This window comes from Narcine bancroftii, chromosome 12, assembly GCF_036971445.1.
Source record: "Narcine bancroftii isolate sNarBan1 chromosome 12, sNarBan1.hap1, whole genome shotgun sequence".
Lineage (NCBI taxonomy): Eukaryota > Metazoa > Chordata > Chondrichthyes > Torpediniformes > Narcinidae > Narcine > Narcine bancroftii.
Window position 1 is genome coordinate 60,313,551 of NC_091480.1, and position 16,796 is coordinate 60,330,346.

The 16,796-nt window shown below is 47.6% G+C and overlaps 1 protein-coding gene across 1 annotated transcript; it reads right to left on the reverse strand.

Annotated features, from left to right (window-relative positions):
* Nucleotides 1–690: 690 nt before the first annotated feature.
* On the reverse strand, nucleotides 691–2,361 carry LOC138746641 (homeobox protein Hox-C12a-like). The gene is made up of 3 exons (XM_069904929.1): nucleotides 1,863–2,361; nucleotides 1,375–1,410; nucleotides 691–929 (listed from the first exon to the last, which is right to left on the reverse strand). The coding sequence occupies exons 1-3, from the start codon at nucleotides 2,359–2,361 to the stop codon at nucleotides 691–693; spliced, it is 774 nt and encodes a 257-aa protein (XP_069761030.1).
* Between the last annotated feature and the right edge of the window lie 14,435 nt (nucleotides 2,362–16,796).

The following is a 16,796-nucleotide window of genomic DNA, read 5'->3' on the forward strand; positions in this document are numbered from 1 at the left end:
TCATTGATATACAACTTAAACATATCATGTTTTCGCTTTAAGTCTCTCACACCAGGAACACACGTGCACTAATTTTCACACACACCTAACCAGATTCCAGGCAGATTATCTGGATCCAACGGGAATGAGGGTGTATTTTTAGGTGTGGAGGAAGGAGTTTTGCTTGTGGGAAGCAGGAATGTAACCGATGGATGTGGCTTGAGTTTTGTGGAGTTTTATTGTCTGCGGATGCGTATGTCCCACGCTGGAGAGTGCACGCGTTTGTGCCATCGAATGTGTATGCGCACGTATGTTAATGAGTGTGTGTGTTAGTGTATGTATACGCGCGTCAGCGCGTGTATTCATATGTGTGTATATAAGTGTGTTTGTCTATGTGTATGTGAGTGTGTATGTGCGTTTGTGTGTTTGTCTATGTGTGTATGTGAGTGTGTGCGCGCGTGTGTGTATTTGTCTATGTGTGTGTGATTGTGTATGGGCGTGTGTGTGTTTGTCTATGTGTGAGTGTGTGTGTGTATGTGCGTGTGTTTGTCTATGTGTCTGTGTGCGTGCGTGTGTTTGTCTATGTGTGTGTGTGTGTGTTTCTGCACCTGCACATGCCTCTGTCCCAAGTGTTTCAACCCTCTCACTCCGCTCCCTTGTCCCGCCACCTCTCATGATCTCCGCCTCAAGACGAACGAACCTCTCTAGGGTCTAAAACAGACTCAGTGCTTGCTCACGCATGAGTAATCGCTTCTTCTTCATCCGTCGGTTCTGGAACCAAATCTTCACCTGCTGATCGGTGAGGGCGAGACGGTCGGAAAGTTCCCGCCGCCTCTGCCGCGGAATGAACTCGTTCATCATGAATTCCCCTTCCAACTCTGCAATCTGCATCTTGGAGTAAGGTTTCCGCTTCTTTCTTGTGCGAGACTGCAGGGGATACCAGGAAGTGGCTTTCATGGAGATGGGGAAGGAGAGAGAGATGGGGGGGGGGGGTGGGGGGTGGTGGAATGAGAGAGAGAGTTAGTAGTCTTAGTCAAACAAATTCTCCAGAGGTCAATTATAAATTCCACAGTGAAAGTCATTCAAATGGCTTTACAAAAGGTGGCACAAGATCGCCCTCCCTGTCTCTGTAACCCCCTCTAGTCCGCTACATTCTTCCCAGTCTCTGTAACCCATTCCAATCCCCTACACCTCTCCCTGTCTCTGTAACTACCTCCGGTCCCTACACCTCTCCCTGTATTTGTAACTCCCTCCAGTCCCCTCTCTATCTCTGTGACCCCTCCGACATCTACACTGCTCCACCCTTCTGTAGCCCGGGTTCCGTACTCTGGAACTCCCTCCCAACACGTCTCCGCCTCTCTCTCCTCTTTCAGAGTTCCACACTAACTTTCTTACTCTCCTTCTCCTGAGCTTGGGTCGCTGCCTGGTTTGCTGAAAATGACCGAGAGACATCATTCATTGTTACCAGTGAAAGGAAACGGATCAGTGTAATCTCAGGCTCCCCACTGAAACTATCACTTGCGTTTCCCCGTGTGTATACATCCGGGATGGGGGAGGATTAACGATGGACGGCAACAGCGGCGACCAGTGACCGGGTTTGATCCCACCTCGGCAGTATGTGTGTGTGTGTGTGTGTGTGTGTGTGTGTGTGTGTGTGTGTGTGTGTGTGTGTGTGTGTGTGTGTGTGTGTGTGTTGTGTGTGTGTGTGTGAGTGTGTGTGTGTGTAATAGCGAAAAAGAAAGAGCAATAAGAGAGAGGATTTGCATGGTCAGAGACTCTGTGTCTGTCTGTGTTTCTTTGTGTGTCTCTGTGTGTGTTTGAGTGTGTGTGTGTGTGCGCGCGCGCGAGCGTGAGGGTGGTGCGGCAGTAGCGTAGATACTCACCAGAAGCGCCAAAAGTTTCTCCGTGGCTGAAAGGCGAAGAGTCATCGGGCTCCTGGACCGATTTCCTGGCCCGCTCTGAATCCGATCCTAAGATGGGACAGTTCTCTCGGGTGTCCGCGGCCTGCGGGAATGGATACTTGGACATTTCGACGCCGACCGACGCTGGGGAGACGGTGGCGGAAGAGGAGACGCTGCCTTTCTGACCACCGGCGTCGTTAATAAACGTCTTGGACGAAAGCTCCGATTGGGTCACGTCGCAGGGCCGATTGCAGGAAGAATTAGAGAGAGCGGGGATTGCAGCGAGGTAACATTGCGCAGCCGGATCTCCCGGTGCCCAGGGCAAAGCGCAGACGGTGTCTCGCCGTGGGTAGGTCAGGGGCGGTAGCCGGGATAACTGCGAGCTGGGGGCACGGAAATTGGGCAGGAAGAACCTATCTCCCGTGTGAATGTTGAGCAGAGGTCCCACGAATCCAGGACGGAGGCCAGTGTGGTCTCCCATCACCGCCAACCCGCCGAAGCCGCCTCCTGTTACCTCAAAAGCACAAAATACAACACAGTTACAGTGAGGTCCGGCTCTGATTGGGTGCCGGCGTGTCACGTGGAAACCACCTGGGATTTTGAGGTAGGGACGCACCGCCCTCCTCTCCCCTCGTCCCGCTCGCCTCAAGGACGGATGGGGTTTACAGATGTGAACTTACTTTCTTTCTTTCTTTCTCTCTCTCTCTATATATCTCTCTCTCACTCATTCACACACACTTAATCTCTCTCTACCTATTCTTGTCCGCTCTTTTCCTGTTCTTTCTCTATAGCTCCATCCCCTTCTCTCTCTCTCCTCTCTCCTTCCATTCTGCCCCTCCATCTCTCTCTCTCTCTCTCTCTCTCTCTCTCTCTGCTCCAGCTCTATTTTTCTGATGTTCCTTCTCATCCACTGTCTCCCTTTCTGTCGTTCTTTTTCTTCTACTATCACCTCCCTCTCGCCCTTACACACACTCTCTCTCTTTCTCTTTCTCTTACTCACTCACTCTCTCGAATTCTCCATCTTCTCCCAGGGCGCTGGAGGCCAGATCATTGGGTGTATTTAAAGTGGAAATGGATAAAGATGTTTATGTTCATTGGCACATACATAATTACAATACACAGATGCAATTAAAGTCTGACTTGCTGTAGCCACGCAGGGACCTAAATACACAGCACACAGCAAGATATGAGAAGAGAAAAAACTGTAATAATATAAAAGAAGGAGAAGGTGGTATTAAATAATATTAAATATTCACTTTTGGCCACAGTACAAACAAACCAGACTGGGTCAATATCGCAGACAGGGTGGACCGGAGTAGTTCATGGTCAGGGTTAAGGTAATGCGATAAGGTTCTAGAGCCTGATCGCTGTTGGATGAAACCTATTCTGGAGCCTGGATGTGCTGGAGCTCGGGCCTCTGTGTCCTTCACCTGAAGGGAGCAGAGAGAAGACGTTGTGACCAGGGTGATGGGGGACCTTCATGATGTTTTCTGCCTTCTTGAGGCAGAGCCTCGCACAAATGTCTCCAATGGATGGGAGGTCGCTGCCGGAGATTGGAAAGATGAGTAATCGTGGACAGTGGGAAAAGACACAGAAGGGGAGCTGATCATGTGTGGATCAGCCATTTCGATGGACGGAGCAGGCTCAATGGGCCAAATGCAGGGTTCGCACCGTACCGTCGACAATTCCTTCTCCCCACCCCGGACGCTGTTCGACCCGCTGCTCCTCCCAAAGTTTCGCTCCTGTTCCTATTTTCTTGCGCTCTCCTTCTTTAGTGTTCTCTCCCTCCCTCCTACACTCTTCCCTATCTCTCCGCTGCACCAATCTCTTTTCCACTCTCTCACTCTTTCTGTTGCTCACACTATCTCCACTCCACTCTATCTCTCCTTCTCTCCTTCTTATCCATTTCCCTCACTCGTTTCTTTCTCATTTTCTCTGTCCAAATTATCTTCATTTCTGTGAGTCTCTCTCCCCTTCAATCCCCTCTCCCTCTTTCAGCCTTCATTGCGCTCTCTCTCTCTCTCTCTCTCTCTTTCTCTCTCCTCCTCCTCCTCCTCGTCCTCTTCGTCGTCATCTTCCTCCTCCTCCTCCTTTCTCTGCAGGATTTCACCTTTTCTTCTCTCTTCACTTCTACCTTTCTGTTTCTGTCTTACCATCCCTATTTATCTATCTGTATTACTCCATCGCCTCTGTTACCCTCCCCCTCTCGCCCTCAATTACTCACTTAGTTTGTCCTGTCTCTTAATATTTGTATGAGTCTCTCTTTCTATCTCCCTCCCTCCTTTCTTTCTCTGGTGTTCTTTGACGATACAAATGTATTTCTTTATTTGTTTATTTTTATCACTCTCTTGTCTCCTTACCAATCTCTCTTTCCATCTGTGTGTCTATCCCTATCTCTCTCTCTCTCCACCTCTCTCTTTTTCTCTCAACCCCACTTTTCCCTCCCTCCCCCACCCCCCCCTCTCTCTCACAACCCCCCCTTCTCTCTTCCTCTCTGTGCATTTGCTCCAGACTTGTCTCTCCCTCTCTCTGTTTTTATGTCTCTCACCTTCTTCCTTTCTCTCTTTCCACTGTCTCTCCACCTGTAATCGGCGCCTGTCTGACCCCTCCCCATTCACCCAATCGTCCGGTTTCCAATTTTTCTTTCCGCCCCCTCCACCAACCAGCCCAATTCTCCCGCCCCCTTGTTCCTTTTATTTCTCCCCCTCGCTCTCTGCTCCTCCGCAATTCCTTCTGTCTATTCTTTGGGGCTACTCTGCTCCTCAAGACCCGAGGCTCCACCATGGTTGGCGTAGCGGGTAGCGCAACAACCCCGCATTCGAATCCCCCGCTGTCTGTGAGGCTTTTGTACAATCTCCCCGTGACCGGCGCCGACGCGTCTAAATTCTTTCTATTTTATCGTTTTCCATTTTTACTTCCGTTGATATCCCACCATCGTTCTCTCTCTCTTTCTCATGTTTTCTTTATCTCTTTCTCCAGCCTCTCTCCATTCCCCTCTCCACTTTCTCTCTTCCCTTTTCGTCTATCCGTCACCTTCCTCTCCTATTCTTTTCTCGTTCTTACCGCCCTTCCTCTTTCACCCTTCTTTCCCCACCCTCTCTTTCTTCCCACTACTTTCTCGACCCTCGACCCTCACCTTCCCACGCTCCTCCCTCCATGGCCCGTCTCTCCTTTATCTCACCGTCATGTTTTTATTCCTATCCCTCTCCCGCACTTCCTCTTTCCCCCATCTCCTCCGCTTTCTTCTTGTGAACTTGGTGAAAATCTGAGATGCTCCAATGCTATCATTATAGGGTGAAGGTTGGACAAATCGGGGAATAGAGGTCCCTAGGAAACTGACACAGAAAAAAAAACCCATAATGCCTGGGGCAGATTATCTGGGATCACGTTGAATTCGAAGTGGTGGGGGGGGGTGGGGGGGGGTGGGGGGACTTGAGGAGCAAAGTGGCCGACAGGTCCTCTAATTTCCTTGCGTTTTTCTTTCCCCTTCTCGGTTAATTAACCCCTGTAATTGTTGAAGATTAATCACCAGTTCACAAACTTGAGCCAGACGAGCTGAACATTTATTTTTGTCTCCGTCTTGTTTGCTTTTTTTCCAATCCGTTCCCTTCTCTCCACCCATTCTCCCTGCCCCCTTTCCCCCGTTCTGTCCCATCCACGCTCCGATTTTCTACCTCTCTCTCGCCTCTCCTCGCTCTTTAATCCATCCCACCCTTTCTTTCCCTTCTCTCTCTAATCCTTCCGCCCTCCTTCCTTCTCCCCCTTCCTCTCCCCTTCCTACCATTCCCCAGTATGTACCCCTCTCCATCTTCACCTTCCTCACCTATCTCTGCCCCTTCTCCCTCTCTATTCATCTCTATTGCCATCTCTCTCTCTATTACAAACACTCACAAAAACACACACACATACAACTATATACACTCACACAAACGTACACACACACTCACAGAAACACACATGCACATACTCACACAAACACATGCACACACATAAAACCACACACTCTCTCACAAAAATACACGCATACGTTTAACCACACACACACACACACACACACACACACACACACACACACACACACACACACACACACACACACACACACACACACACACACACAAATACACACACACTCACACAAAAACATACAGATAGAAATTATGGGGATTCGACTATGCTGCTATTGAATCTAGCCCTATCAAATTCGTCGTGTATTTATTCGACGTGCAGGTATGCATTATTGTTCGTTATAAACGAAAAATAGAAATGCAGAAATTCCAGCGAATTGAGCATTTCTGGAATTAATCACAATATTCCCCCCCCCCCCCAGAGAAATGGCAGCGTAGACCCGTCAACGTAATCATTTATTTGACAGAGGCATGGGGATCAACTTCCACCCATTTCAACTTGCGCTGACAACAGTGGATAAGGCTCAAAACTCCCTGACCAAAATGAAGGGAGCATGAGATGGATCAGACCCCAGAGTTGATTGGGCTGTGTCTGTGGGGAGGGAGGTAGGGAGGGTTGAAGGCCTCGCCACTGGGGGAGTACAAGCCGCCGCTTTTCACCGTTGATCACGGTTTAATCATTGATTATATTTTGCTGCCGTAACTTTACCATATATTCGCCGTTTCAACATTCTCCTGCATATTCTAATATATATACCACGCAGAATAGTCTTTATTTATCAAATATCAAAACGTCCAACAAATAAACTATAACAGCAGAAGATGCATTTTAATTCAGTCTATTTAGTCGACCTTGTGGAATAGTTATTGATGGGTGAATACGGTGTTAAATTAATGGTGGAATGCATAAAATAGACCGTATCTGGCAAGTTTCCTGTTGTAGGGTGCACTCACTGTAGACAGTGCAGGATTTACATATGAGCCGAGCGGGCAGCAACCCAGGACCTCATAATCTGGGAAAGGGGCCCGGCTTCTTGCCAAAAAAAATTAAAAGTTGCCATTAATTTTATTTCATTTGTAACAATAAAATCAGGGACGTACCAAGGCCAAAATAATGTGTCAGGAACACATTGATGGGAGTGCCGAACGCACTAGCCCTTGAATTTACTGTCAAGGCCCAGTTGCTTAGTAACATTGCACACGTATGTATAACGATTATACAAGTTTTTCACGTGGGTTTTTCTCGCAAGGCCGGTTCTCAACTTATGGGAATTCCAGCAATCGCTCATGCTGGTGAGAGCTCTGAGATTCGTATCTATCCTGATAGCGTGCGTTTTGAGAGCAATAGGAGTCTTACATATCATTGCAAATCACAATAATATTTAATTTACGGTCAACGATATCCCAAGATTGGTTGTCGGATCTGAGCATTTCTTGCAAGGAAAATGATGAACAGCGACCTACTGATTTTTAATGACATAATTGATCCGTTTGCGTCCAAAAATGTTCGAAAGAAACTGTTCTGACTTTGTATATAGTGTCATGTTGAAAAATACCTATGAGTGGTCTGTGTGAACGTCTTCATTAATTCTATACTTTTGTAAACTTATTAAAGGCAATAATTTTATAAATAATCTTTTTATCAATGCTAAAATTTCAGCAATGATCTGCTATCATTGAGTAGATAGAGAAGAGAACGAGGTTTTGTTTTTCATGATCAGATGCTATTGTTTGGGCCTCCTAAAGTCTCCTAGCCCAGGGCCTCCAGTTGCTTTAATCCGGCACTGGGTGCTCACTGTTCAATGCGTGAATGTTGAACGTGGACATTAGCAGAACAGCATCGATGTGGCAGATTTTCTGGTTTATTTAGTTCAGACTACATTCCACTATATTTCACCCCATATTGCACGTACATTTTGGTTCATTTAGTATACGTATATTGCAATAGTATCTATGAACTAGATCAGTTGTATCCACAGAGTTTATTAAAATGTAGAATTTTAAAAAATCGATACATTGCATCTAATTCAATATATGCGTCATGTCAAAATATTTCCCTATCTTTCTTTGCCTTGGCTTCGCGGACGAAGATTTATGGAGGGGTAATGTCCACGTCAGCTGCAGTCTCTTTTGTGGCTGACAAGTCCTATGCGGGACAGGCAGACACGGTTGCAGCGGTTGCAAGGGAAAATTGGTTGGTTGGGGTTGGGTGTTGGGTTTTTCCTCCTTTGTCTTTTGTCAGTGAGGTGGACTCTGCGGTCTTCTTCAAAGGAGGTTGCTCCCGCCAAACTGTAAGGCGCCAAGATTCATGGTTTGAGGCGATATCAGCCCACTGGCGGTTGTCAATGTGGCAGGCACCAAGAGATTTCTTTAGGCAGTCCTTGTACCTCTTCTTTGGTGCACCTCTGTCTCGGTGGCCAGTGGAGAGCTCGCCATATAACACGATCTTGGGAAGGCGATGGTCCTCCATTCTGGAGACGTGACCTACCCAGCGCAGTTTGATCTTCAGCAGCGTGGATTCGATGCTGTCGGCCTTTGTCATCTCGAGTACTTCGATGTTGGAGATTAAGTTGCTCCAATGAATGTTGAAGATGGAGTGGAGACAACGCTGGTGGAAGCATTCTAGGAGCAGTAGGTGATGCCAGTAGAGGACCCATTATTCAGGAGCCAAACAGGAGTGTGGGTATGACAACGGCTCTGTAATCTTTGTGAAGTTTTTCAGTTGGTTGTTTTTCCAGACTCTTTTGTGTAGTCTTCCAAAGGCGCTATTTGCCTTGGCGAGTCTGTTGTCTATCTCGTTGTCGATCCTTGCATCCGATGAAATGGTGCAGCCGAGATAGGTAAACTGTTTGACCGTTTTGAGTTTTGTGTGCCTGATGGAGATGTGTGGCGGGGGGGGGGGGGGGGGGGGCTGGTAGTCATCGTGGGGAGCTGGCTGATAGAGGACCTCAGTTTTCTTCAGGCTGACTTCCAGGCCAAACATTTCAGCAGTTTCCCGCAAAACAGGACGTCAAGCGCTGAAGAGCTGGCTCTGAATGGGCAACTAAAGCGGCATCATCTGCAAAGAGTAGTTCACGGACAAGTTGCTCTTGTGTCTTGGTGTGAGCTTGCAGGCGCCTCAGATTGAAGAGACTGCCATCCGTGCGGTACCGGATGTAAACAGCATCTTCATTGTTGAGGTCTTTCATGGCTTGTTTCAGCATCATGCTGAAAAAGATTGAAAAGAGGGTTGGTGCAAGAGCGCAGCCTTGCTTCACGCCATTGTTTATGGAGAAGGGTTCAGAGAGCTCATTGCTGTATCTGACCCGACCTTGTTGGTTTTCATGCAGTTGGATAACCATGTTGATGAACTTTGGGGGGCATCGGAGGCGCTCTAGTATTTGCCAAAGCCCTTTCCTACTCACGGTGTCGAAGGCTTTGGTGAGGTCAACAAAGGTGATGTAGAGTCCTTTGTTTTGTTCTCTGCACTTTTCTTGGAGCTGTCTGAGAGCAAAAACCATGTCAATTGTTCCTCTGTTTGCGTGAAAGCCACACTGTGATTCTGGGAGAACATTTTCGATGACACTAGGTATTATTCTACTTAGGAGAATCCTAGCGAAGATTTTTCTTGCAATGGAGAGCAGCGTGATTCCCCTGTAGTTTGAGCAGTCTGATTTCTCGCCTTTGTTTTTGTACAGGGTGATGATGATGGCATCACGAAGGTCCTGAGGCAGCTTTCCTTGGTCCCAGCAGAGCTTGAAAAACTCATGCAGTTTGGCATGCTGAGTTTTGCCGCCAGCCTTCCAGACCTCTGGGGGATTCCATGCATACCTGCTGCTTTGCCACTTTTCAGTTGTTCAGTTGCCTTATATGTCAAAATATGTCATATCAAAAATATTCCCCTATATGTAACGTTTTATGAAATGAGTAGAACTATTTTATCATCTAGGCAGTTTAAATGTATTTTGTGTATAAATTCGACAAAATGTGATCTTATATAATTGGATTTATTGTATCTAATTATTCGACAATGCATAAAATTAGATAAAAATGCGTTACCCGTATATGCAAAGCTGGTTGAAATGTACCAACATAATTCTTGAATGGGCAACGTAAAAATGATATTTTGTAGAATATATAACCAGGACATGTAAAGTGGAATAGCCGTTGAAAAATGGAATAAATATGATTTTACAGGAGGGAAACGCTACTACATCGTTCTCACTGATAGGCTTTCAGTGTATCCTATCGTATCAATTCTACTTCAGATTTTCCGCTTTAAATTGTATTTGTAGTCGCCCATCTGTAAACCATTCTACCCTACCGACACGAACAGATTGTGCAAAACAGTTTTTTTGCTAAATATACAGTGATAAATATATTCGCCGTTGTATATTTTACCCTGAATTAGACTGTACGGTCGACCGAGGCCGGGCCGCCGTCTCCCCCTTGCTCCTGCCCGGATCGAGGCTGCCGCCGTCTACCCTTCGCCCGGACCGGGGCCGGGGCGCCGCTGCTGCTCTCCCTGTGCCCGGACTGGGGACGCCGCCTCCCACTCCCTGTCCGGGCCGGGGCCTCCTCCTGCCTCTCTCGGACCGAGGCTGGGGCCGCCGTCTCCCCCTTGCTCCTGCCCTTTATCGGGGCCGCCGCCGTCTACCCTTCGCCCGGACCGGGGCCGGGGCCGCTGCTGCTCTCCCCTGTGCCCGGACTGGGGCCGCCGCCTCCCACTCCCTGTCCGACCGGGGCCTCCGCCTGCCTCACTCGACCGAGGCCGGGGCCGCCGTCTCCCCCTTGCTCCTGCCCGGATCGAGGCCGCCGCAGTCTACCCTTCGCCCGGACCGGGGCCGGGGCCGCTGCTGCTCTCCCTGTGCCCGGACTGGGGCCGCCGCCTCCCACTCCCTGTCCGGACCGGGGCCTCCGCCTGCCTCATGTCGAACAACTGAAAAGTGGCAAAGCAGCAGGTATGGATGGAATCCCCCCAGAAGTCTGGAAGGCTGGCGGCAAGAACTCTGCATGCCAAACTGCATGAGTTTTTCAAGCTTGTTGGGACCAAGGTAAACTGCCTCAGGATCTTCGTGATGCCACCATCATCAACCCTGTACAAAAACAAAGGCGAGAAATCAGACTGCTCAAACTACAGGGGAATCACGTTGCTCTCCATTGCAGGCAAAATCTTCGCTAGGATTCTACTAAATAGAATAATACCTAGTGTCGCCGAGAATATTCTCCCAGAATCACAGTGCGGCTTTCGCAAACAGAGGAACTACTGACATGGTCTTTGCCCTCAGACAGCTCCAAGAAAAGTGCAGAGAACAAAACAAAGGACTCTACATCACCTTTGTTGACCTCACCAAAGCCTTCGACACCGTGAGCAGGAAAGGGCTTTGGCAAATACTAGAGCGCATCGGATGTCCCCCAAAGTTCCTCAACATGATTATCCAACTGCACGAAAACCAACAAGGTCGGGTCAGATACAGCAATGAGCTCTCTGAACCCTTCTCCATTAACAATGGCGTGAAGCAAGGCTGTGTTCTCGCACCAACCCTCTTTTCAATCTTCTTCAGCATGATGCTGCACCAAGCCATGAAAGACCCCAACAATGAAGACGCTGTTTACATCCGGTACCCGCACGGATGGCAGTCTCTTCAATCTGAGGCGCCTGCAAGCTCACACCAAGACACAAGAGCAACTTGTCCGTGAACTACTCTTTGCAGACCATGCCGCTTTAGTTGCCCATTCAGAGCCAGCTCTTCAGCGCTTGACGTCCTGCTTTGCGGAAACTGCCAAAATGTTTGGCCTGGAAGTCAGCCTGAAGAAAACTGAGGTCCTCCATCAGCCAGCTCCCCACCATGATTACCAGCCCCCCCACATCTCCATCGGGCACACAAAACTCAAAACGGTCAACCAGTTTACCTATCTCGGCTGCACCATTTCATCAGATGCAAGGATCGACAATGAGATAGACAACAGACTCGCCAAGGCAAATAGCGCCTTTGGAAGACTACACAAAAGAGTCTGGAAAAACAACCAACTGAAAAACCTCACAAAGATAAGCGTATACAGAGCCGTTGTCATACCCACACTCCTGTTCGGCTCCGAATCATGGGTCCTCTACCGGCACCACCTACGGCTCCTAGAACGCTTCCACCAGCGTTGTCTCCGCTCCATCCTCAACATCCATTGGAGTGCTTACATCCCTAACGTCGAAGTACTCGAGATGGCAGAGGTCGACAGCATCGAGTCCACGCTGCTGAAGATCCAGCTGCGCTGGATGGGTCACGTCTCCAGAATGGAGGACCATCGCCTTCCCAAGATCGTGTTATATGGCGAGCTCTCCACTGGCCACCGTGACAGAGGTGCACCAAAGAAAAGGTACAAGGACTGCCTAAAGAAATCTCTTGGTGCCTGCCACATTGACCACCGCCAGTGGGCTGATAACGCCTCAAACCGTGCATCTTGGCGCCTCACAGTTTGGTGGGCAGCAACCTCCTTTGAAGAAGACCGCAGAGCCCACCTTACTGACAAAAGGCAAAGGAGGAAAAACCCAACACCCAACCCCAACCAACCAATTTTCCCCTGCAACCGCTGCAATCGTGTCTGCCTGTCCCGCATCGGACTTGTCAGCCACAAACGAGCCTGCAGCTGACGTGGACTTTTTACCCCCCTCCATAAATCTTCGTCCGCGAAGCCAAGCCAAAGAAAAATAAGACTGTACGGTTATGATGCATTTCACAATACGGGCGCTCAACAATATATTTGAAACGATATATTTATATCATATACTCTACTCTGCAATTGGATATTGATTGAATCCAAGCATTTACAGGCATTTTGATGAACTATAATATGTAGGCTGCAAGATAGATTTGGTTCCAACTAAAAGTCCTGCAATGCATTAACCTTACTCCGCAGGCCATTCATTTTAAGATCGGCATATCTTAAGAGATATCCCGAAACAATTATTTTGTGTTTACGTGTGTGGTTCAGAAGGATATTTTAAAATGTATATGGCAAATATTGAAGGGTTGAAAAAAGTAACGGGATACATATTGTTAAAAACCCGATAGATTTTCACATTCGGCCGCTTCCAAATCCACGCGGAGAACGGAGAAGAACCGATTGTTAGCGCGGCGACGCCGGGTTCCACGCACAGAACGATTAATAAGAATTAAAGCTCGTGTTTCTGCGTTCAAACATTGTACCTAGAATTGTGAAATGCTCCTTCAAGAATCGCGATTGAGCACTTTTCGATTTTAAAGCAGGAAATGTGTCCACGCTCGTGTTGACTATTGGCGTTCACATGTAAACTCGGGATGGTTTCCAATTTAAACGATAAATAATTTTAAAATAGAATGTTGTCATTGATCAGGGGTCTGCGGACATCGATTTCTTCTCTCGATAATAACTTTTTCTAACATCGTTATGTCACAAGGTTATCGGCATTCTTTGATGAAATTGCATCTTTTGTAAAAATATAAATGAGATTTAACTTTACGTGAGCAATACATTCACGTTCTATACATATTATAAAATACGTCTCCAATATATAACGTTTATAAAAGTGAATGTGAAGTGATAGAAAAGAGCAAAAAAAAACCCGCCGAAAACACCAAACATTTCAACGAACTGGTTCGAATTTTGTTTTACCCCTCAGAATGCACTGCTGTCTACTTTACGTCCGCTTGTAGATTCTGTTCGTCATCGTATTTATAGTGTTTGTGCGCGCGTGTGTGTGTGTGTGTGTGTGTGTGTGTGTGTGTGTGGAGGAGGGTGTGGATTGATATGTGTGGGTGTGTGTATGTGGGTATGGTGTGCATATGTGTGTGTGTGTGTGTGTGTGTGTGTGTGTGTGTTTGTGTGTGTGTGTGTGTGTCTGTCTGTCTGTCTATCAGTCTGACTGTACGGTTTTACATTGGATTGTGGAGAATAAAAAAGCGCGCCGGTGGGTAGTTAATTTTCAGAAGTGTACTATTTCGTGTCATCTGTGTCAGACCGTATATAATTTGGTATGGGTTTGAACGCATATGACGAGTTTGTGTCAATACTATGCATATACTCGTAGTGTGTGTGTGTGTGTGTGTGTGTGTGTGTATGTCTGTCTATGTGTGGATTTACGTCTGTCCGTAGTAAATGGTGCATGTGTCAGCATGTCTGTTTATCTGTTTCTTTCTCTCGGAGATTGTGGGCCTGTGCGCACGTGTACGTGCGTGTGTGTGATTGCGCCCGCATGTGTGTGCGTGCTTGCGTGGATATATCTGCATCTGCTCACATGGTTATGGATCTCTTAATCTTTGCCTGAGTCTGAGCAACACTAAACACTTCTTTTCCCAAAGTCTCAGTTCCGCTGCAGGCGATTTCTGGCCTTCTTCGATCGGAACCCTGTAACTGAACCTATTCAGCTTCCTTCTCCTCTCTCTCCCCACCCCCCCCCCCCCCCCCCCCCCCACCACCACCACTCTCTCCCTGACTCGGCCTAAAAAAGCGGGCTTTTAGCAGCATCCAGAAAGAGATGTGCAGAAAACTACAAAATACTATTTTTTCAAAACGTACACAAGTAAATCTACAGATCTCCCTTTCCCCGGCAACGATCGCTACCCTCATTTATGAAGGTGCCGCTGCCTTGCATTGTTTTCGTGTACTGTTTTCACTCGCTTTTCATTCTCAGAGCCGCAAAACAGATTATTTTAAAATGTATAAATGTACATCCTTGCAATGCTCGATAGGTCTCTTCCCCTCGTTGAGAAAGGAGGGAGGGAGAGAGAGAGAGAGAGAGAGAGAGAGAGAGAGAGAGAATGAGAGAGAGAGTTTCCAAGTGTATAAAATTGTTTTAGGAACTTGCCAGATATTGCGTGCGTGTGTGTCTGTGTCTGTCTCTCTCTTTCGCGGACTCTGTGTGTGTGTGTGTGTGTGTGTGTGTGTGTGTGTGTGTGTGTGTGTGTGTGTGTGTGTGTGTGTGTGTGTGTGTGTGTGTGTGTGTTTGTGTGTGTGTGTGTGTGTGTGTGTTGTTGCGGGGGTGGGGGTGTGTTGGAGAAGAGAGCTGCCGGGGTTATGTTATGTTTCAACGCAGAATTCTGAAAATCGCATTCTGGATTTCTAATCCATTTTCCTTCATTCGCCAGTGTTTTAAAACACCGTTAACTTTTGGTTCGATGAGCTCTGCTTTAATCCAGCACGAACTTCGTTTATTTTTCGATCGAATTTGGGAAATAAATGCAGATACTTCAGAGGGCGATCATTTCTCTGTGTTCCGGGTTGCCGGTAACGGTCCTTGTGTTGTCGTCAACCCGAGGAATTCCAGAAACAGGAACCCAAGGTTTGATCTCCCCAGGGAGGTGAGAGCGGTCTTCCGATAGACTTACACCCTGCTACTAACCTCTGCAAAATTGTGAAGAAGGGTGAGGGGAGGTTGAAACTTGAAAGGGGGCTGCAAATTGGAGTGAGAGATAGAGAGAGAGAGAGAGAGGGGGGGGGTCACTGAGGGATTTGGGAGAGGTGTGGCGGCAGGAAGTGCCCGAGACCTACTCTGATGAGGTTGGGAGGAGATTGCTCAGTTCAAGGTCATTATCGTGTCTCCAGCCTGGTCATGCCTCGAGTGTGAACTGATGAGGTGAGACAGTGCGAAGGGACAGGAGCGGCGCGGCGAGTTAAATGTTGGATTCTTCTCGGGCAAAGGGGCGCCGTGGGAAAAGACGCTGCCTGTTAAAGATTTACTGTTAATACACAGGGTCAGTGTGTGAGTGGGGGTGGGGGGGTTTCTATGGGTCTGTGTGTATGGGGGGCGTGTGGGTGGGTGGGGGAGAGAGATAAAAAGAGAGCTTGTGTTTGTGTGTGAGAGAAAGAGAGAGAGACCTTATGTGTGCCTACATGTGTGTTTGCACGTATGTGTTTGTGTGAGAGTGTGGTTTGTGAGCGCATGCATTTGTGTGTGTTTCTGTTGGTGTCAGAGAGAGATTGCGTGTGTGTCTATGTGCGTGTTTGTATGTGTATGAGAGGGTGTGTGCGTTTGTGTGAGAGAGTGAGAGCGTGTGTAGATGTGTGTTTGTTTGTGTGGGCGTGTGGTGCCTGTTTGTGCCTGTTTATGTGTATGTTTGAACGTGTTTGTTTTATGTGTGAATATGCGTGAGAGTGTAAATGTTTTTTTTTCTCCGCGAACGTCTGTGTCCGTGCATTCACCTGAATCATAAGTCCGTTTTGTTAAAAAGTCGACGCTCCCACAGTGGTGGTCAACGCACTCAGTCGGTTACAGTGCCGTTGGTTCCGTGAAGAGGAGAAAAGGTGGGTTTATAAACAGATATAGCGTGTGTGAGAAAAAAAATGCGTTTGTGCCCATACAGGAATAGAAGACTCGCGCGATACCTGGACAGTCAATTAAATAAGAAAACAAACGAACATTAGTCCATTAGTTAGGTCATATATCGATCTTTCTGTCGCTCTATCTTTCTATCTATGTCTGTCTGTCTGTCTATTATCTAGGTTCCACATAGCCACAACTACAGATAGGTGTTGGACTGGCTGGGACTTTGCTCCCTGGGGCGTAGGAAACTGGAGGGCAAATAAAAGATGCGCTGTCAGAGGCGTTTTCCCAGGGTGGGGGAGAGGTTGGAGATAGAAGAGGAGAAATTTAAAAAGGACCTGAGGGGCACCTTATGCACACAGAGGGTGGTGGGTATGTGGAACGAGCTGCCATAGGAAGTGGTGGAGATGGGGACAATTACACCGTTTAACAGACATTTGGATAGTTCCGTGGATGGGAAGGGGTTGGAGTAATGGTTTTCAACCATTTTTCTTCCACTCACATCCCACTTTAAGTAATCCCTAGGCTATAGCTGCTCTGTGATTAGAAAGGGATTGCTTAAGATGGGGTGTGAGGGGGAAGGGAACGGTGAGAACCACTGCTCTGGGCCTAATTGTTACTGAAATATTTTGATTGAGAATAATTGTAATTGGCCCATTTTCTTTGGAGTTATGAAATCGTGCACATAACAAGTCAATGAGGGACGATTAAACGAGTGGTTTTTAACCTTTTTCA

What these genes read in the sequence shown, in the direction of transcription:
- LOC138746641 (XM_069904929.1), bottom strand. Translation starts at nt 2,361, where the DNA reads ATGGGAGACCACACTGGCCTCCGTCCTGGATTCGTGGGACCTCTGCTC. An exon ending in AGAAACTTTTGGCGCTTCTG is followed by an intron (nt 1,411 to 1,862) that starts GTGAGTATCTAC and finishes GGTCATTTTCAG; the next exon opens with CAAACCAGGCAGCGACCCAA. An exon ending in CCAAGCTCAGGAGAAGGAGA is followed by an intron (nt 930 to 1,374) that starts GTAAGAAAGTTA and finishes TCTCCATGAAAG; the next exon opens with CCACTTCCTGGTATCCCCTG.